The following is a 19,783-nucleotide window of genomic DNA, read 5'->3' as shown; positions in this document are numbered from 1 at the left end:
CACTACAAATTAAAAAGAAACCAGGTTTAGGGGGGCTAAAACCCTAAACCTGCGGAGGAGGCCTTTAGTCCCGGTTAGCCACGAGAACCGGGACTAAAGGTCCTCCGCTCCGACGGACTCCTGGCGCCCACGTGGACGGGCCTTTAGTCGCGGTTCGTAAGAGGCGCGACTAAAGGGGGGGGGGCTTTAGTCGCGCATATTTAGTCCCGGTTGCACAGCCGGGATTAATGGCCTTTGCGAACCGGGACTAAAGGCCTATTCTCTACCAGTGATGGGGCCTCTCACCATGTCAACTCCCTGGACTGGCAGGCCGGGCCGAGGACCCCAAGATCAGGTTCCATCCGGGGCCACTTTGGGTGGCCCATGACACATACAAAAAAGATTCCAGAAGCCTTGCCGTTTGGGACAAGAACTCCTTATCCGCGGATGACTCCTCTCCACTAGACAAGAACAATCTCATGGCAGACACTATAGTATGTACTATACCCCAACGCAATACAACACAAGCAAGACGTAGGGTTTATCTCCTCGTAGAGCCCAGAGCTGGGTAAAATCCCGTGTCTCTCATCACTCCAAGAAATCTAGCTTAGGATCCCTACCTCGAGATCTGCTAAAATTAGGCCCGTCACCGGCTTCATGGTCGTGGCGAGGCATCGCAGCGTTGGGTGAGGAGGCGAGGCGCGTTGGCTGTCTAAGTTCGACAGCAGGAGCGAGCTATGTGCGACATCGATGCGGAGAGGAGGCACATTTGTAGGCGCGGGCGCGGGGGGGGGGGGGGGGGGGGGGTAGGTGGTCGATAGGTGCCCCGCACTATGCCGCCATTAATGGCTACTGGCAATGGAATCCGCTCGACCACGAGGTGCGATGACGGGACGGCGTCATTGTGTGTGAGCAAGGGTATGCAGTCAAAGGCTGGCAGCTGTAATTACGCCATGTGAATACTTGGTGGGACATAGTGTACACGCGTGGCGCACGGCTTACACACCGCCCATCACGGTGGCGTCAACATGGACGAGCACGGCCACGTGGCCCGGGTGTTTGCCGTGTGCTCCAAGTTCACACTCAGATTTCTCCTAAATACATTGAGTCTTTTTCTATACAACGAGCATTTTTGTGCTGTGTCGCGCCGTACGTGGAGGTACGCCCAGGTCCAGGTCGTTGTCGTGTGCCGCGCCATTGATACACGGCTTACAGATGTGTAAGCCGGGCGGCCGATAATATACACTCGGCATATGGAGAAACACAAGGCTACATATGTTTTTCTAGTAGTGCGAGATCACCCTAGGGTTCATCCGCTCTTCTCATGACAGCTTCAAGAACGAGGAAGAACAACATAGGGGATCGAGGGAAGTTGGGGGTTAGGTTGGTGCGGCGATGGGGATCTGAGGTTTGGAGAGATTTTTCGGGCACCCTCGATGTAATTCGGGTCTCGCTCGAGCGCCGCGGTGGTGTCGCGTGTGTTCGTGATCTTGGGTTGCCAGAATGAATGCTTTTGTTCGGTCTATAAAACAGCTCGCCCCAAACGCCTTGTTCAGTATCCCGGGTGCTCCTATCGAACATTCAGTAGATATAGATATCAGGGTCCATTTTTTAGGGAGTTAAATTTAAGAGTTCGGCTAGGAACCCTTCTTTTTTGACAGATTAAATGTAAGGAGTTAAAGTATAATGGATCATATAACAAAAGACTGATTTTCTAGAGATTGAGTAGATATGCTCTAAGTTCGGCACAACACAGTCAAGTAGCCCCGTGTTCCTCAACTATGAACTCTGAATTCTGAACCACCTTGATCCGAGGGAACACCAGCACCGATCTGGTCACTCCCGTGAGTTCGCCCGCGTTTCCCTCAACGGTTTGATCCTCCTAAAGATGTCTCTGTGCTGCAAATTCCGCTTCAGGAGGTTCATGTCTTTGAAGGAGTCCGGGAAGAGACAGGTGAACCACCACTGGAGGCGGTGGGCGAAGTTGGGTATGCACAGCGTCCCGTGCCCGATCCAGCGCACCGCCGCGCGCGCGTAGGCGTCCGGGCTCAGCACCCATGGGCGAAGAAAGAAGCTGTTCTTCACGGCGCTCGACACCATGTTTGTCTCCACAATGAATGGGATCTGCAAACACGACAAAACCAAAGGTAATCTGGTGACATGATGGATGTGAGCGCCACACACTGACTACGTACCTGGCATTGCACATCGATGCATGCGCTCTGGTACTCCACGGAGAGACTCTTGGAGAACTCCGCGACGTACCGTTTGGTGGCGACGTAGACAGAGTAGAGAGGGTGGGAGGGAAGGACCGATCCTGAGCCCGAGCCGATGTTTACCACTGCACCCCTGCCCCGGCGCACCATCCCTGGCAGCACCTCGGCTGTCACCTCCGTTAGCGCCAGTACGTTCACGCGTATCATCCTCACCCACGCTTCCACGTCCACCTCGTGGAGGTACACCGCGCCCGGCTTCGCCACCCCAGCGTTGTTCACCAGCACCCCTACATTCAGTCCCGCCACGGCCTCCCGGAGGCGACTCATCGCCTCGTCGCCTGCAGAAGATCGAACGATATGAGACGACTGGTCTGTGATCTGACGGGCACACACTCTATACTATTCGTACTGATTTTTACTCGTTTGCTATTGGCAAGTTGTCTGTATTTGCAACTCGCGTCAGTGTATTCGGGGAACGCCCCCCCCCCCCCCCCCCCCCCCCCCCCCGCAATAGAGAAGGAGCGACCGGCATAGAGGCATTTGCTAACGATTTTGTCGCATTTTTAGTTGTGGGTGATGACAGTTTGTTCAGAGCGACATGATACTTTTTGTCAGAGAAGGTAATTTTTTGCTTAAAACTTCCACCATTTAATCTTGCCTCATAACTAAAACTGCCACTAAAAGGGTTCGTTTGTCACCCATTTGCCAGCGAACGGTCGCCAGATAGGATTTCCATACTTTTATACCTTGCGCAGTGGATACGAGGGAGAAATCGAACAACACGGTCTTGGTCTGCATGGCATATGTCCTAGAGATCGTTTCGGAGATCTCGCGGAGTCTGGTGGGGTCACGACCGACGAGGACAAGATTGAGGCCAGACCGTGCGAGCTCCAGGGACATGGCATGTCCGATGCCTGATGTCGGCCCGGTGACGACAGCCCAGGCTCCGTATGTGCAACGGAGATCCTTGGGCCGGCGCAGGAAGAGCACGAGATTGGCGAGGAGGCGTATGCTGAGAGCGAAAACTTGGAGGGCACCGAGGGAGGCCAGCCAGAAGAAGAACCATAACGACGCAACCATCTCGCAACGCGTTTCCCTCAAAAAAAAAAAATAGCTCGCAACGTGTTACGCTCCTTTGCTAGCAAGTGTGATGGCACTAACGAGCAAAGACCTCTGGCCTTGGTCGTGTGCGCGGCAACTCGTATTTATGCGTGGCGGACAGTAGACGAGTTAAAGGACACCACGCCATCCTCCAACAGCTTTGCATCATCTTTACTTGTCCACGCCATCCTCCAACAGCTTTGCCTCATCTTTACTTGTCCACGCCATCCTCCTTTGCCTCATCTTTACTTGTCCACGCACATTTGAAAGCAACACAGACGGTGATATCATTTATTCACGTACTAACGGCAATTCTAACCGAATCCTCTAAAAATAAAGAAGTATTCAGCGGAATAAACCTTTAGTGAAGTATTTTTACTCCATTAAGTATTAGTCGGACCTAGCTAGCTGATCCCCTAAATATAATGGAGTAAAAAAATTATTTCATTTTCATTTCTCGCTATCAATAGATCGATATATTCTTCTTCCCAATGCCAAAATTTACATCCATCCTACACATAAATTTGAGCAATCAATGAGCTACAAACGGTGCTGAATCCGAATTATAACGAATCAAAAGAAGAACTCACCCCATCTTTTTTGCACTTGAAGAACACCCATCTGGAGTGTTCTGGCGTGGTGGAAACGCGGCGCACCATCTGCCACTGGCAGTCGTAGCACTTTGATCGGCAATGAGGAGCCGACGAGCAGGCAGTGCCAAGCCCGGCCGACAGTCAGGTGTGTCTTTACCCGCGAACCTCCGACAAGTGAGATCCATGTGGCTACATGCGAAGGCCATACCTGCATGCGAAGGAGAGGCATTGACGGGCCGTGCGGTTCGGTAACCGGCCAATCCATGGCAAAGGCGTCGTCGCCGGCGGTGGTAGCAGCAGATCTACCGATTCTGCGCCGGCGATGGTGCGAGAGAGGAACAAATCCAAGGGCAAGGAACGTGGTGGGGCCTATGCATCGTCCGTGGCGGCGGGGTTGCGAAGGATGGCGCCGGCGTAGATGTGGCGCTAGAGCTGGTTGGGTGAGGTAGCTTAGGGTAGAGGATTTGTTTTCCTCCAAGCAGTAGCGTCCGAGCAAATATGGGCGCGGGATAGATGCCGAGGATAAAATATCCTCCTCTATTCGGTTTAGGGGATCTGCTAGGCGCTGGTTAGTGGAGAAAAATGGAGTTTATCCTCCTCTAACACCGGATAGGGGATCGGTTAGAGTTGTCTTAAGCTCCCTCAGATTTGAAGCCTCCTGACACATCTTGGGCCCATTTTCTAAATTATTGAAGATCTTCTGATTTAGCTAAAATTTTCAACTAAAAAACAATAGTTTTAGCTAGCAGTAGAGCGGGCGAAAAAAAAGTGAGCGGAGCAGCGAGCCAAGCTAAGCGAGCAAGATCTTCATGGGTCGCCCATGCATGTGAGCATTATCCACAATTTTATTATGGAATAGGATTTCTCAAGGGTTCACACAACCACCACCTGTTAATATCAACATGGAGATCGAAAAGTGTAAGGACATCACAACAACACATCTAAGAACTTCAGTCTCTTCCGAGTACAAATACCATCTTCAATGAGGACCCCTCGAAAGCGAAAGATGGAGGCCGCCTTGAAAGCCGCCTCAGATATATAGGAGGTGTTCTTAACCGTGATCTTGCTCCTGCTAGCTAGTGCGTGGTGCTAAAGAGCGTAGATGTACAAGCCTAGCTTGTGCCCATGCTTCTATTTATTAGTCACGGACGGCAGGATGATTAACGGATAGCCAGTAGAAGAGTTCATGAGAAATCAAGAGTTCAAGTACAATAGAGACACAGCACGCACGGCTCAACATTCTCTAAAACCTATGCTCGTGTCAAGTTGCTACGGCACGCGCCTACCATATCCTCCAACAGGTTTGCCTCATCCCTGCTCATGGACTCTTGACAGCAACAAAGACGACGGTGATAGCAACTTGTCAGGAGCAGTCGTGAGAATGAAGGCAGAATAGGACGACGATGATCGCCAACAACACATCGGCCACCTGGGCTAGCGTTGTATTTCTTCTAAATAAACGTTTGGTTTGTAACAGTGGGAGTATTCAAGGCGAAAGATTGAAGGCATACTGAAACCCACTTCAGATGACTGTTTTCTTATCGACTTAACCACCTCATTTGAATGGTATAGCCCGGTGTTTTTTAACCATATATCATCACCGATATGTCATTTTAGAGCATCTCTAATAGCAGTCCTATAAAACATAACCGTTTTTAGTGTTTTTGGACCAAAAAACGCAGCTCCCACCGTTTTCTTTGATCTAAATTTTGCATCAAATATTTTTGGGCAGCCCGAACAAACGCCAGTTTCTCTTAAAAAAAACCACCAAACGGCTGCCCAAACCAAAAAACACAGCGCGCTGCCCTGACTGCCGGCCACATCCGGAAATTTCAGCTCGCCCGCCAGCGGCCCTGCCGTTACTGCCGCCGGCCGCAAAACTCCTGCCACCGATAGATGTTGTTCTGAAGCCTGACAGACTCCAATCGAACCCCTCCCCCTTTCCCCTCTTTCCCGGGCTGATTTTGTCGCCGTCGCGGGGAGCTCCGGTTCTGTCTGCGCCATGGCCGAGCTGGGCGAGCTATGGCTGCGAGCGAGCACCCACTTGGAGAAGATGGGGTGCCAGGGAACTGCACGCATGCACGCACAGAAGACTAGGGTCGCTGCCTGCCCCTGCCGGTGTGCGGGCTTGTGGGGAAGGGTCTTGGGGCCGCGGACCTTGCTGAGAACTTGTCCAAAGGCTCCGCAAGGTCGCACGTGTGCTTGTGATGACGAGCAGAGGCCCCAGGGCTCGCTGGATGGCGCCAATTTGGCCGCGGCAGCAGGCAATCCGAGGTAGAGGTTGAGGTCGCGTCGACATTTTTTTGGTAACCTATTTAGTGACAGCTTTTGGAGTTGGACATTTTTTGGTGCCCTAAATTTTCCCAAATACTTATCAGTGCAGCTGCGCTAATTGGGCTTTCCGAGCGCACATGCTATGCGACAAAAAAACTCACATTGCATCTGAGCAGACCTACCATAAAGAATGTGTGTGTCGTCATTACAGTAAAAAAAGGAAACTATCTGGTCCTCGTCCCATCCGAACACAAGTCAAGAAAGAAAAAATACATGCATTTATTTGGGTTTTACAAAATTTAAAAAGCCATAACTTTTGGTTCGAGTATCGGAATTTAGATTCGTTTTCACCATTGGGTTTTTCACGGCGAGTTCTTCAAAACTAGATCTCATATGGGTATATTTCGACGAACTTTTTTTCTGAGCAACTTTGGGTGCTGTAGAGGCAAGTTTAGTGTTATAGGAAAGCAACGTCTTCTTAGTTTGCCTACTATAATTTCCTATCAAGGAGAAGTCCTTAATAAGTTGCCTCTCATGACCATGATGTTCACTAAATTCACATATAAGTTGTCTACCACACAATTGAGTATGCCAACACTATGTTTCAGAATACATGCAGTATGAGCTACACCGACAGACAACTTGTCCTAGTATCGTAGCCAACTAATTAGCGATGACATGCAAACATGGCATCATTGTTAGGCAAGTAATTATCATTGTCAAGTTCTCGCGATTTGTTGGGACAGTTTCTTGGATTCGTTTTGAACAGGTTTTTGCATTCGTATTTTTTGTAATATAGTTGCTTTGTTTTGGTAGACGGTTGCTTGGATTATTTTGCTACAACAATTTTCATTTTGTGTTTTCTTTGTAATTGACTTGTTTTGGATTTTTGTTAGAATAGATAAGTTGCATGGGGAGGGGAGGGGGTAAGATAGTTGTCCACAAAGGCTATTCAAGTTGGTCATACGTTTTTTCTGTCTAAAGTAGACAATCTAAGTAGGAATGCTAGGGACAGTTGCTTGGTTTTGCTAGGACAATTTTTTTCATAGTTGTTATTTAGTAATGCAGTTGCTTGGATTGGATAGTACAGCTGCTTAGTTTTGTAGGATAATTGCTCGGTTATGCTAGAATAATTGTGCATTGCTGTTTGGTAATACATTTGCTTGGTTTTGGTATAAACAATTTTGCATTGTGTTTTGGTATTGCAATTGCTTGGATTTGCTAGGACAGTTGCTTGAATTTTTTTCTAGGAATAGTGGCTTTGGATCTTGCTAGAAAGTTGTGTGGATTTCTGCTAGGGGGGGGGGGCAGTTGCTTAGTGTTTGCTAGAACAATTGCTATACACAGATGTATATAGTTGCATACACACACAAGATGAGTTGGACTTGCACACATTTTCTTGATTTTCTCATTTTACACAAACCAACCAATAGGAAACACACATGAGTTGCTTGTTGAATGCATTGGAATTGCGCGAAAACACCCCAAAATTGCTATTTTTTATGTGATACTCAAGTGCATAACGATCTGAAAGTTATTGTCCTTGTTTTGCCTCCAATAGCCCCATCAATGATAAACTTAGACTTTTCCATATGTAGCACTAAAGGTGCCTCATGTTGTGTGCGATTTTCTCATTTTTTTTACACAAACCAACCTAATAGGCTGTCCTACTGGGAAAAAATGAAGTTGCTTTTCTATAGCACTAAAGTTGCCTCCATCGTACCCAAAGTTGCCTCAAAAAAAGTTTAACGAAACATATCTATGTGAGATCTAGTTTCGAAGAACTCTTCGCGAGAAAGCCAACTGTGAGAACGAAATTGAATTTCGACACTTAAATCAGAAGTTACAGTTTTTTAAACTTTTTGGATCCCCAAATAAATGCACGCGAGGACATGGTTTCTTTTTTAGTGAACTACGGTCGTGCGCGTCAGCTGCTCTTTTCCATATTTAGATGAGCGCTAGTTCCTACCTGTGGGCGCTCGGGCGCCCGCTAGCCATGTCCACAAATTTTAGTCCAAGAACTTTTGGTGCCCTATTATAACCCAAGGAATTAAGAACCCCTGTCATGTGGGCTGAAAATTGTGTGCAATTTTCCTTTAGCTTTGTTCCGTGGATTCCGAAAGTATACAACTATCATAGCTCATGTACCCAACAAGGAAAATAATTAAAAAAATAAGGTCCTATACATAGTTTGATTTTTTCCGTGGTAAAAAAAGCGCCACCCCCTAAATTATGCTATTCTATAGCGCGCTATTAGCAAGACATTGTACACTGATATATTTAGCGAGACAATTCTCTACATGCCGTAGCGTGCTATTAGCAGTGTTATAGAGCATGCTATCACTAATAATGCGGCACATGTTTTAATGAGTTTCTGTGAGTTGGCTCATGTACTCATACAACTAAGTATTTTTCTATTGATACCGTGTTTAGGGCTTTCTATTGAAATGCATTCCTGCCAAATGAAGCTAGTAACCAATAAGCTTATCTGACACTCCATAATGCTGAATCTCAACTTCCCACCATTATTGAGCAATATATACGTGAGGGTTCAGAAGAATAAAGCTTTTTACAGAGGAATGAATCCGCACTTAATAGCTATGGGCCAGACCTTTGCGGTGCCCATCATATCATCTCCGCACTCATGGAGAGGCTCCAACCTTCTAGTGCATGTACAACTCCAGCAATGTGCCATGCCCTCATCACCCTCTTTGAAGCCAATTCTATTCATAAAGCGAGTAGCAACACATGTCAGTGTCTATCAGATTATGGACATCAAATCATCCTATTTCGCTTTTCTGGAGATTTCCAGAATCAGCTAATAATGAGAATATATTGCTAGTATGCCTCACTAGTGTGGATGTTCCGCATTGCCTTTGGGATCTTCTCATTGCAGGGTTACTCATGTATGTGCAATCCTTGTGTGCCTTCTTAAGGAGAAACTGTGATGTAAATTGCCCCCATTTGTTGCTTATCATCTATGATATCGCCTATCCAGGTCTGTAGCAGTGAAGAAGTAATCATTGAATATATTGTTTCTCAGAGTGTTTGTTCCTACAATATATATGCTAGCCACATAGGTTTACATTGTAATTTCATGACATTTGCTGGTCGATGACACTATAGCATAATATGTGCTACTGTTTTCCATCAACAAAACATTGGATGTATTATTTTCGCAAGGTTTATAGAAGCATTCACGATCCTTCCCAATATCTCTAGTAGTACTATACCCCACTGACAATATCTGCACCCTAGAAAGTTTCTTGAGTGTTTTCATTCAGTAACTTTTACCTGAGGTATTTCATCACTGCAGAATTTCAGATAGGCAGTGCTGCTCTCTGCAACTTGTAGTTTGAGAATTTCATATTTCTTCTTTTGGTTCATGATTACCTACACAAAATTGCGTATATTTATAGTCATCCTTTTCAAGAAATGAGACCAATTCATATAAACAGCGAGCAACTATGCGAAATCAACAAAGTAGCAAGGTGATAGGTACCTGGACACCTCTCTCGCATAAAGCTGTAGTTGTGGCATGTACTACCTTAGAACCGCCTCCACTGAGAAACACCCACTTTGTATCTAAACGGATGCTCTTGAGAATAACTGTTGTTGCTATGCCACTTCCATCAACAAGTCGAACTCTAAATTTTGAATACTTTTGTGTAAATAATTCACCACTTCCATTGAGTTATTTTTCCTGGGACCAAGAATATGAGGGTTAATATTTTGCGCTAACCATTTTTGTGCAAAGAGTGCATCTGACTCTTGTATTTCTTCTAGTAAAAACCGTATTAGTTCCACTAGCTTGTCCGAGTAATCGAAAGGTTGTCCTTAGATAGTTTTTTGCCAACATTTCTGAATGTTTTTTGACCCGATCAGAAGCTAAGTGTCAAGTGAAAGAAAGTATAAAGAGTGAGTTAAGCGTGTGGTTTTAAATTTAACTTTCAGAAATATTTCAGCACCTACCAGAATTACTGAACTTCAGTGATTTCGGTTTGCATTCCGGCCAAAGGACCAAGACGTTCACTTAAAATTAAAAAAAAATGAAAATTTTGAAAAATATTTGTATTCTTGTGTATAAGTGAAATGACTGGAATATTTTGGCCGAAAGGTAAAGATATTGCTGTCCACTGAAATTATTAATATTCATTGAAATTCATCAAAATCTCACTGAAAGTGAAAACGATGGTGGGTAAGCAAGAAGAGTTTTGTCAACATGCATGATTTAGGAATCCAAGCCTGAGCATTTTGACCCCTATTCCATCCGCATCTAATATTGCCTGCTCAATTAACCTGTTGATGGATTCCCTCTCCATAATCAGGCCATACAACACTAGGAGGAAATCCTATCAGTTTCCATACTATGAAGGTACACGATTCAAGCAACTTGGAAAATCCATTACCTGGAAGTTGTATTGTGGTATCACCCATGTTTCCATCTTGTTCTTCTTCAGCTCGAGACTTTGTTATATGAATTATTCAAAAATAGAACATGTAATCCAATGAGAGTATCCATTACGCATATTAATTCTTTTGTTACATGAATTGTTCAAAAATTTGGGCCCTATTTTAGTTTTTCGCCCGGAGCCCCGAATTTGAGAAGATGGCCCTGGCATGTTCCATGTAATAATCATATGAAAACTGGAACTTACGTAGACAACATTTCTTCACTTTTACAGAACTAAGCAAAGTCACGGATTACATGCTTATTACATATTTCACGGAGACATACGATTCACCTTACATGAGCACATCTTATTCTTGCTTTTCATGTCTGCTAGTGATACTGTTTACTTCATACATGACAACTGCATGTTTATTCGGAAAGCCATGATCATTGCTAGCCTGCTAGACATTTAGGTGAAATGTAGTTTAGGAAGCATGAGCATATTCATCTGAAGGGATGGTCCTCGTGGAGATGAGGTCGAATGACATGCCGTTTTCCTCGAGGCGCTTCTGGAGATCCGTGGGGCCGAAGACGATGCCGGGCGTGTACACCCCGCCTTTCGGCAGATTGGCTCGCTGGCTCAGCAGGATGAGGGCGCACTGGACGAGGACGATCGATGTCGTGATGTACCCGATCTCTGGCCCCGAAACTCTGGTGACGATCTCCTTGTCTAGCTTGCTTCCACACTCTGATGCGTGCTCCGAATCGATGTAGCCACGGCCGACGAACCATGTTTTGAATGAGGCGTTGCTGACCTCCGCTTCTGTTGGTCCGGTCTTTCTGAAAAACCCGAGGGAGAAGAACTCAGGGAATTTTAGCAAGAGAGACCTGCCGAAGGAGAAACCCGCAAGAATGCCGACGAAAATTGCAGTCGACAGGCACCACACAAGGCCCAGGATGGAACGACTGCCGATCTTCACACCGAAATGCGCAGGTTTGATAGAGGACCAGAACTCCTTCCTATGCTTCTCAAAATCTGAGGTTTCATCCGCACAAGGAAGGCCCTCGGGATGCTCTGTCACATTTGCTAGTGTTCTCTTCACAACCACTGTGTCAGCAGAAGGTAACTTCATGGCCCACAGTCCTAGTGCCTTGTCATGCTCAATCATCAAGGATCCTTTGGGAGGCGGAGGACCCGGAATCTGCACATAGAGAGAAATCTTAACGTCAAATGTGATAATTATCCAAAAAAAATATTTTGTCATAATTGCACACATTGGATTCAGGGATTCAGGGCTATAACAAATGTGGTGGACATTTTTTGCAAGGATTTCTTAATTATGAATAATTACATAACTTTAAAAGATATTGAAGATTCTATATGCCATGCCCAATCTAGCACAACAAAGACAAGAACAGTTAAAAATATCAGACCTAACTTGAATTCAGAACACCGCCAAGCCATTTTTCTTTGTCTACACAAAGCATTTTCCAACACTACCCCCTCTTACTTTCGTCGGGGTTACTAAGATGAAAATATCCAATAACCTATCAAGATGCCCGTGCATTGCCACGTGACCATTGGCTTGGAGGTGGTGAAATAATGTTAGTGTTCTTTATGACCGTTGTGTGATTTACGATTAGAAAATTTAGCAAAAATACGGTGAGAGATATGCAGCGTTAGAGAATTTTAAATGACTATAGTAGATTGGGAAGAGATCTAAAACCAAGATCGATTTTTAGTTGAAGTCACATTTTATCTTTGTTATTTGTGCCTTTTACAAAAAAAAGTGGGTCTCACATAAAAGTAGTGTATATGTTTCTTTCTGATAGATGTCACATACTACCTCCGTCCTGGTTTATTAGCCCCCCACGTATTTTGAGTCAAACTTTGACCTTTGATTTAACTATAAAAAATAAGTTATATACCATAAAAAAGTATCATTGAAAACCTCTTTCAAATATGAATCCAACAACTTAAGTTTTGTGACATACAACTTCTATTTCATTAAGCAAACCTGCGGTCAAAGTTGGGCACAAAATACGAAAGGGACTAATAAACCCGAATGGAGGTAGTATGAGTAAAGTACATTTGTTTATATGCCTCTTGGAAGGTTGCTAATTCCATATTTGGGGATACGTGTATTTATTTATTTATTTGAAAAGGATGTTGGACCCATATGTGGACTCACCACCAACTCCAATCTTTATACGTAGGAAAGATATCTGGTAACACCACATTGATGTTTATTTCCCAATACCTTTTAGCCTTTTGCTCCATTCAATATACAAGTTGGGATTTTCTGAATGGCAAATGTTTTTAAGATATCAACTGCATCTTGATCAGGAATATGATCACAAAGGATACTGCCATACAACTTAACGAAGAAAATGCTCATGCTTAGGGCGCTTAGTCATAAAACTTCAGTTTTAGTAAGTTTTAGACAATGAAGGATGCAACTTGAATAGTGACAGCTGACAAAACACACCAACCAATACTATTATCAGCACACATAGTACATACATCCTTGTATATGGTCCAAATTGGCACTTCGGAAGAAACTCCAAATGTTCTGAGAGACGGATAACTGGATTTTATAATATAGAAAGTTCCAGTTTTATGGTAACTAACAGAACAACACTGGCATACCTGGGACGGGACTTCCTGTCTATTCTAACTCGAGCTAAACTAATTTCATCATGAGGAAATGTAGCACACCCGACTATACTTTAGTTGAAATTCAATAGGCAGATTAAGGAAATTCCGCATCCACTTGAGGACACATTTTTTTTTAGGTAATCCATCATCCATTTGGGAGGTGATCATAAATTACATATTTGGCATGACCGTTGGGTAGCACGAGAACCTACTGGTGGCCTGAAATCCATTAAAGGGGAAGGAGAGTTTGTTGAATTACCAGAGAGAGAGAGAGAGAGAGAGAGAGAGAGAAGGGGGGGAGACGGAGGGAGGGGGAGAGAGAAGGTTGATGCTGACCTGTGGCCCCACCTATAATAACGGTTAACTTAATGGTCAAACTAAACGGCGTTAACTTTCCTGCCACATCAGCCCTGGCGCGTGGGTCCCGCCTGTCATAAACACGTTTAAATCGTCTAAAACGGTCATCAAATAGTGCCTTGCAACGATATTAGCTTAAAGTTGTAATTGTTTGCTGACGTTTTCAAAATGGTAGTTCAGTGGGACACCAACAAGTAAACTGTTAGTTTTATGTTAAATACTCATTAAAGGGAGATGCAGTTTCAAACGGATCTCAGAGTTGCTAGACTTCAATGGTTGCTAGGATATGAACAAACTTCGGATGTTCTTCTTACCAACGGATATTCATGAGATATGCAACATCAGGCCCTCATTCCATCTTGGTGAGGATTTTTTAGCCTGGGCCCGTGAAAAAACCGTTGTATTCTCAGTTCAGAGTCTCAGTCAGATTTTTGTCGAGCTACCTAGCTACTCCTCAGTTGATCGAGGCTAAGAGCATCTCCAGCCGCGCCCCCAACAGGCCCTCCCCAGGAGTTTCTGCCGCGCCGGCGCCCAAAAAACGGCCCAGTCGCGCCTCCAGCAGCCCGTTTTTCGCCGGCTCGGGCCGAAACTGGTGCCGACGGACCCGAGCCAAACCCGGCGCGCTGGGGCGCCTGGGGGCGCCGGCACAAGCGAAAAGGGGCGTGGGGCCGCTCTGTCGGCGAGTCGAGCGCCTCTTCCCGCCGTTTCTTCCCGATTTTCCCCATTTCCCTCCCATTTTCTCCATTCCTCCTGGCAATCTCCCTCCCGCTCGCCTCCCAGCCATCGCCATGCCGCCGAAGAAGTACGTGATCCCCCGCGCTGCGACCACCGCGACCGCCTCCGTCACCCAGCCGAAGCAGAGGAAGGCGAGGGCGCCGTCGCCCAGGCCACCGGGCATGACAAAGGCCGAGTGGAGGGCGGAAGTTAAGCGACGGGAGGCTGTCACTGCCGACCGGCGGAACAGGGCAATCGCCAAGAAGGCCCGTGACAACGCGGCGCGTGCCGCTGTGGCGGCGGCGGACCAAGCCGAGGCCGAGGCGACTCGCGTGAGGATGATGAACCCACCCGGCGGCCACGCCCAGTACGCACCGTGGAGCCAGCAAAGCGTCGGCTCTCCGTCCGGCTTCTCGTCATCGCCGCAGCCATGGGGATGCACGCCGTCGCCGGGCTACGCCGACGGGGACGCGCACGGTGTGTTCAACCCCAACATCACCTTCCCCCATGGACACCCGGCCCAGCGCACGCCCTCGCCCGCCTTCGCCGGCGTGCAGTACCCGCCATACACCTACTCGCCGCAGGCGTACGCGTGCTCCCCAACGCCCCCTCTCCGCCGTGGCGCGCTGCCCTTCTCGCAAGCTTCTACGTCGCACCTCGGCGACACCGATGAGACCGACGCTGACATGGACGACATCATCGCGGCAGGCTCGGCCGTGGCCGCCGCGTCCCCCGGGTTCGCTACCCTGGAAGACACGGTGGATCTCAGCGGCGGCATGGATGGCGAGCTCGGCTACGTCTACGGTGAGGAGGAGGAGGAGGAGGAGGACGTGGAGGAGGACGAGCCGGCGACTGTTCCGGCGAGGAGGCGCAAGAAGAAGAAGGGGGCGTCCAGGTCCGGCGAGCCGGGCATCAAGTGGGCGTCCAAGGAGCAGGAATGCCTCGCCGAAGCGTGGAAAGTCTTTCTCTTCACCGTGTGCGCCCGCCAACTGTTCGTTCCTCCGTGCAGCTGGTGCGCATGTTTGCCTTGTATCACCAGGGCAACGCCGACCAAGAGTTCAAGGACCTCCACGTTTACAAGCGCATTGACAAGTGCGAGAAGTGGGCGGAAGTCCGGCGCACCCTCGACAAGGCCAAGGAGACCTACAAGCCGGACGCGCCGACGCCGGGCGCGTCAGAGGGGCGGCCGGACGGCAACAAAGGGGCCAAGAAGGGGAAACACGCTGACGCGGCTACCGCGCGAGTGCAGGAGTCCATCGAGCATTGCCTCGCCGATGCGCATGCCCGGGTCATCCTGCGTGAAGAGAAGACCGAGGCACGGTGGTCGGCGTTGATGACGAGCAGCTCCGTCAAGCTCGACCTACTCCGGACCAACGTCGCCGCGAAGAAGAGGAACACTGACCTGGCTTTCCTGTTGTGCGGGGCGGACATGCTCCAGAGCAACGATGAGGCTGTCAAGGCGTGGTACTTGACCGAGCGGGGCCTCATCCTGAACCAGCTGCCGTCGACGGCGCCTCCAACTCCCACGCCCACGCCGACGCCGCCGCCAAGCCCGAGCGATGATGCCTCCACGACTCCCCGCAGTACAGAAGCCACGCCGACGCCGCCCAGTACAGAAGAAGCTCCGACCCCGCCAAGCCTGCGTACGCCGACGCCGGAGGCCGACCTCGCCGTCTGATGTGCTGCACGCGCATTCATTCGATTGCCGAACTGTGGCCGCATGATCGCCGAATTTGTGGCGTCTATTTTGTGAGCAGGAATGACTACATTTGAATTTGCCGCGGGTTGGGGGGCGGCGCCTGGGGGCGTTACTGGGAGCTAGGTCGCCTCAGGGGCCGATCTAGCGCCGGTTCGCCCCCAGGCCGCTCTTTTTCGGCGCCCTTGGGGCTGAACGGCTGGAGATGCTCTAAGCCAGATGCCGACCATGTGAAAGGGAAATGGATAGCTACTACGTGCCGATCAGTTTTCCACACCTGGTCGCTCCACACCTGGTCGCGGCCTGGGACCTGGGAGGGTGAAGTTGAACATTGATGGCTCGTACATGAATGGTGATGGAGGAACATGTATGATTCTACGTGACCAGTCTGGTGCCCTTATTTTCTATTCTTCTAGTCAGCTCTTCGAGTGTTCAATGCTCTGGAAGCAGAATTATTAGCTACGCCCTTCATTAGGGATTATTTGTCAGAGAAATGAATATATCTAGATATATTTTAATTGTAGATACATACATTTTTATCCATTTCTACGATAAGTAATTCCTGACAAAGCGAGTATTTCAGAGGAACTTTTACTGGTGTTACAGTGGAGCACTTTGCCCGTGAACATTGAGTCCAATTGCTTGGAGGCAGTAGCAATGATTAAGAGCTCAATCAGCAATACATCAAGATATGCCTTCTTGGTAGTGGTGATCAAGAAGTTGATCGAAGAACATACTTCTTGTATTACTCACAGACGTCGTAGTTTTAATTTTGCTAGTCATTTTATGGTGAACTATGATAGATAGGTAGATCCAACAGTCGTACGGCTGTTTGGCTAGGAGTGGGTCCAGAGGACGTCAATGACAATGTCAGACGTGATTGTAATCCTAAACTTTGAGCAGTACAAGAATTGTTCTCGTAAATAAATAAAAGGAAATTCCGCATTACGTTAATAGGTGATCGATTTATTAGTTTCTATGATGGGTACCGTGTGGGGAAAAAAGTTTATATGATGGGTACTGTTAATTCCCTCATGAATCAAACCCCCGCAAAAGAAAAAATCCCTCATGAGTCATTACCATCTCAACAGATTGCTATTTTAAACTAAGGTTTTTATAGTATCTGTAAAATAAGTAAATCATCAATTTGAAAAGTGAAATGTAAGAACATTAGTAACTCACACTGGGCTTCGCGGGCCTCGGCCGGGATCGGCGCAGCGCTTGCAGCTGGCTGGTGTTGGCCACCCCGAGAACGGCCGACTCAAACGTGGCGAAGTTCCCGACGATCTTTCTGTCCGACGACTCCAGGTTGACATACGCGACCACGCTCACCGGCGCTGACGGCGGCGTCCACTGCCTGGAGTGGAACAAGAACCCCAGGTCCGCGACGGTGGAGGCAAAACCGCACGCGGAGACAATCAGCGACCCGTTCTTGGCGGCGACCTCGTGGAGGTCGGCCTCGACGCGTTCCATGAACTCGGGCTCGCCGGAGATGTCGAGGCAGTGGGCCCCTGCTTCCGCGCAGGCCGCGGCCACCTGGCGGCCGTGGAGGCGGAAGGGCCCCGCGCAGGAGAGCAGGACGCGCGCCCGCGCGGTGACCACGGCGAGAGAGGCTGGGTCGGAGGTATCGGCGACGAGGATGGGGACGTCGGGCACGGGCCCCGGCGAGGCGGCCCAGCTGAGCGCGGCGGCGACGCGTTCCCGGCTGCGGCCGGCAAGCGCGAGGGTGCGGAGCGGGGAGGCGTTGGGGGGCAGGAACTTGAGGGCCTCGCGGATGACGTACTTGCCGGTAAAGCCCGATGCTCCGAAGATGACGACGTCGAACACCTCCGGCCCTGGCATTGGCGCAGACATGGAGTGGGGTTGGGTTCTCAGACGGGAGACTCGGGTGCGGTGCGTTGGATTGGTACGACTGCGAGGTGGCTTCCCCTGCTCGGTTCGACCGCTTTTTACGTTGCTGTGGGAGTACCGGGAGTGACGCGGTCACGTTTTCACGCCTGATCCCAGCATTTTGTTGTGCTTCCTTACCGAGTGCGAGTAGGTGGCTGTTCGCTGTTGGCAATTCGCGTAAGTCCGTAGCACGCACACCAAGTTTTTTGTTTTTGTTTTTAAGCTAACCCTATATATAAAAGCACCTTTAATATACTGAGCCAATACAATATCTTGAAATTGACGAAGTGATTACAGTCGTCTTGTAATCGACGGCATGTTCGAAATATTGAGCAGCACAACCTCTTAAAATTGATGAAGTCATTACAGACGCCTCGTAGTCGATGAGAACATCTTCCCCTAGTGAACGAACATCACTAAAAAGTGTAAAATAAATCTTAAAAAAAGCGAGCACCAGTGACAAGTCTTAGACTTAAACCCTAATAGACTGGGTCTATAAAAAACAAAAACAAAAAGAAAACTAACCATCTAAGCTATGTTCGTTGCCCCTCGAGTGAGGGAGTTTGTACCCCGTGCATTGGTTATGTGACATCGAATGGAGAGGTTGTGGTTTTAGGAAGCACTAGTTATCTCTACTTCTAATGTCAGAGTTGGTGAATAGACTCCACGGTTTATTTTCGTCCCACCATTTTGAACCTTTTTTTCGCTAGTTTTTTTGTCCCCTCCCACCCCCACTGGTTTATTTTCGTGTCAACCTCTCACACAACGAAAAAAATCTGAACGGATCAGAGCTTTCCATGCTGGCGTAAATTATTTACTAATGTTTTTAGTGAGAAAATCAATCACGATCAATCTCTCGAACACGGACGGGAACGAGCCTCCCCTCGATCTATTCGCTACATCCATCGTCCTCCTCCCCACTTCCATCTTCCTCCTGCTCCACGATCCCCCCAAGCTCGCCGCCGACCTCCTCTTCCACGATCCCCCCAAGCCCGCCGCCGGCCTCCACTCCCCACGACCCCCCCCCCCCCCCCCCCCCCCGAACTCGCCGCCAAACACCGGCTCCCAAGCCTTGAAAAAAAACACCAACTGCAATCGCAGGGCCGAACTGGCGGCACACTAGGGTTAGCGCCGGCGCCGTTCGCAGCACCACCCGCCCATCGCCCCCCGGGACGGCTGCTAGTTCTGGCGCTTTGCCACCGTGATGCCCACTAGATCTCGCGCATGCCGTTTGTTCCTCCGCATCTGCCACTTCGGTGCAACCACTCCGCCATCCATAAAGAACGTGAAGGCAAGGCTCCATTCAAGGGAGCATGTCTAGCGACTAGACCGTCTACGTGGACGAAATCTTGAGCCTCGAAGAGCAGATGCTCCGCAAGACAAGCGTGGTTGCAGGCGACTGTTACACGTGTCGAGTCTGCTGACGAGATTTCTGTCTCTTAAGGTGAGCATGAGGCCACGACAAGGTAAACCCTACTGTACAGCGAGTACGAACAATTAGGCACCAGTATGATGTTTCAATGATGGGCATGCCCACATTTTTATTATTATTTTCCGTTTGGTTGAGCACAATTGTATATTGCTAAAAGGGAATATTTCAATCTGGTTTGTTAATGCACACAACGCAAGGATACTTCAAATAAATGCAAGTATCTTCCATATGAAGGTCATCGGGCATTTGTAAGAGAAGAATGATGCAGATATAATCTCAGTTAAGGTCACTGGAGTTCGTCAAACAATTATTAATAGGTAAATGATCTCAGTTATACGTTGTTTGTTTTTCCTTCTCATGTGGATGCTTCATGATGTAAACTATGCAGTGTACTTGGAGACAGTCACCAAGGCATTTTCTGTACAAACTAATCTAAGCTTTTTCTTCTCAAGTAGCTGTTTTATTTTGCTAATTGCTCT

At 48.1% G+C, this 19,783-nt stretch overlaps 2 protein-coding genes across 2 annotated transcripts; both read right to left on the bottom strand.

Annotated features, from left to right (window-relative positions):
• Positions 1-1,815: 1,815 nt before the first annotated feature.
• LOC123163947 (very-long-chain 3-oxoacyl-CoA reductase 1) lies at positions 1,816-3,275 on the bottom strand. Its single transcript, XM_044581352.1, has 3 exons — positions 2,942-3,275; positions 2,175-2,533; positions 1,816-2,103 (listed from the first exon to the last, which is right to left on the bottom strand). The coding sequence occupies exons 1-3, from the start codon at positions 3,273-3,275 to the stop codon at positions 1,816-1,818; spliced, it is 981 nt and encodes a 326-aa protein (XP_044437287.1).
• Positions 3,276-10,809: 7,534 nt separating this feature from the next.
• LOC123169576 (probable mitochondrial saccharopine dehydrogenase-like oxidoreductase At5g39410) lies at positions 10,810-17,877 on the bottom strand. The gene is made up of 2 exons (XM_044587439.1): positions 17,165-17,877; positions 10,810-11,758 (listed from the first exon to the last, which is right to left on the bottom strand). The coding sequence occupies exons 1-2, from the start codon at positions 17,834-17,836 to the stop codon at positions 11,042-11,044; spliced, it is 1,389 nt and encodes a 462-aa protein (XP_044443374.1). The 5' UTR covers positions 17,837-17,877; the 3' UTR covers positions 10,810-11,041.
• Between the last annotated feature and the right edge of the window lie 1,906 nt (positions 17,878-19,783).

The sequence above is a fragment of the Triticum aestivum genome, chromosome 7D (genome assembly GCF_018294505.1).
Source record: "Triticum aestivum cultivar Chinese Spring chromosome 7D, IWGSC CS RefSeq v2.1, whole genome shotgun sequence".
NCBI lineage: Eukaryota > Viridiplantae > Streptophyta > Magnoliopsida > Poales > Poaceae > Triticum > Triticum aestivum.
Note: the sequence above shows the minus strand (reverse complement) of the source record. Positions and strands in the feature narration are given on the sequence as shown.

What these genes read in the sequence shown, in the direction of transcription:
- LOC123163947 (XM_044581352.1), bottom strand. Translation starts at nt 3,275, where the DNA reads ATGGTTGCGTCGTTATGGTTCTTCTTCTGGCTGGCCTCCCTCGGTGCC. An exon ending in CCTCGTATCCACTGCGCAAG is followed by an intron (nt 2,534 to 2,941) that starts GTATAAAAGTAT and finishes GATCTTCTGCAG; the next exon opens with GCGACGAGGCGATGAGTCGC. An exon ending in GCATCGATGTGCAATGCCAG is followed by an intron (nt 2,104 to 2,174) that starts GTACGTAGTCAG and finishes TCGTGTTTGCAG; the next exon opens with ATCCCATTCATTGTGGAGAC.
- LOC123169576 (XM_044587439.1), bottom strand. Translation starts at nt 17,836, where the DNA reads ATGTCTGCGCCAATGCCAGGGCCGGAGGTGTTCGACGTCGTCATCTTC. An exon ending in CGAGGCCCGCGAAGCCCAGT is followed by an intron (nt 11,759 to 17,164) that starts GTGAGTTACTAA and finishes CTCTATGTGCAG; the next exon opens with ATTCCGGGTCCTCCGCCTCC.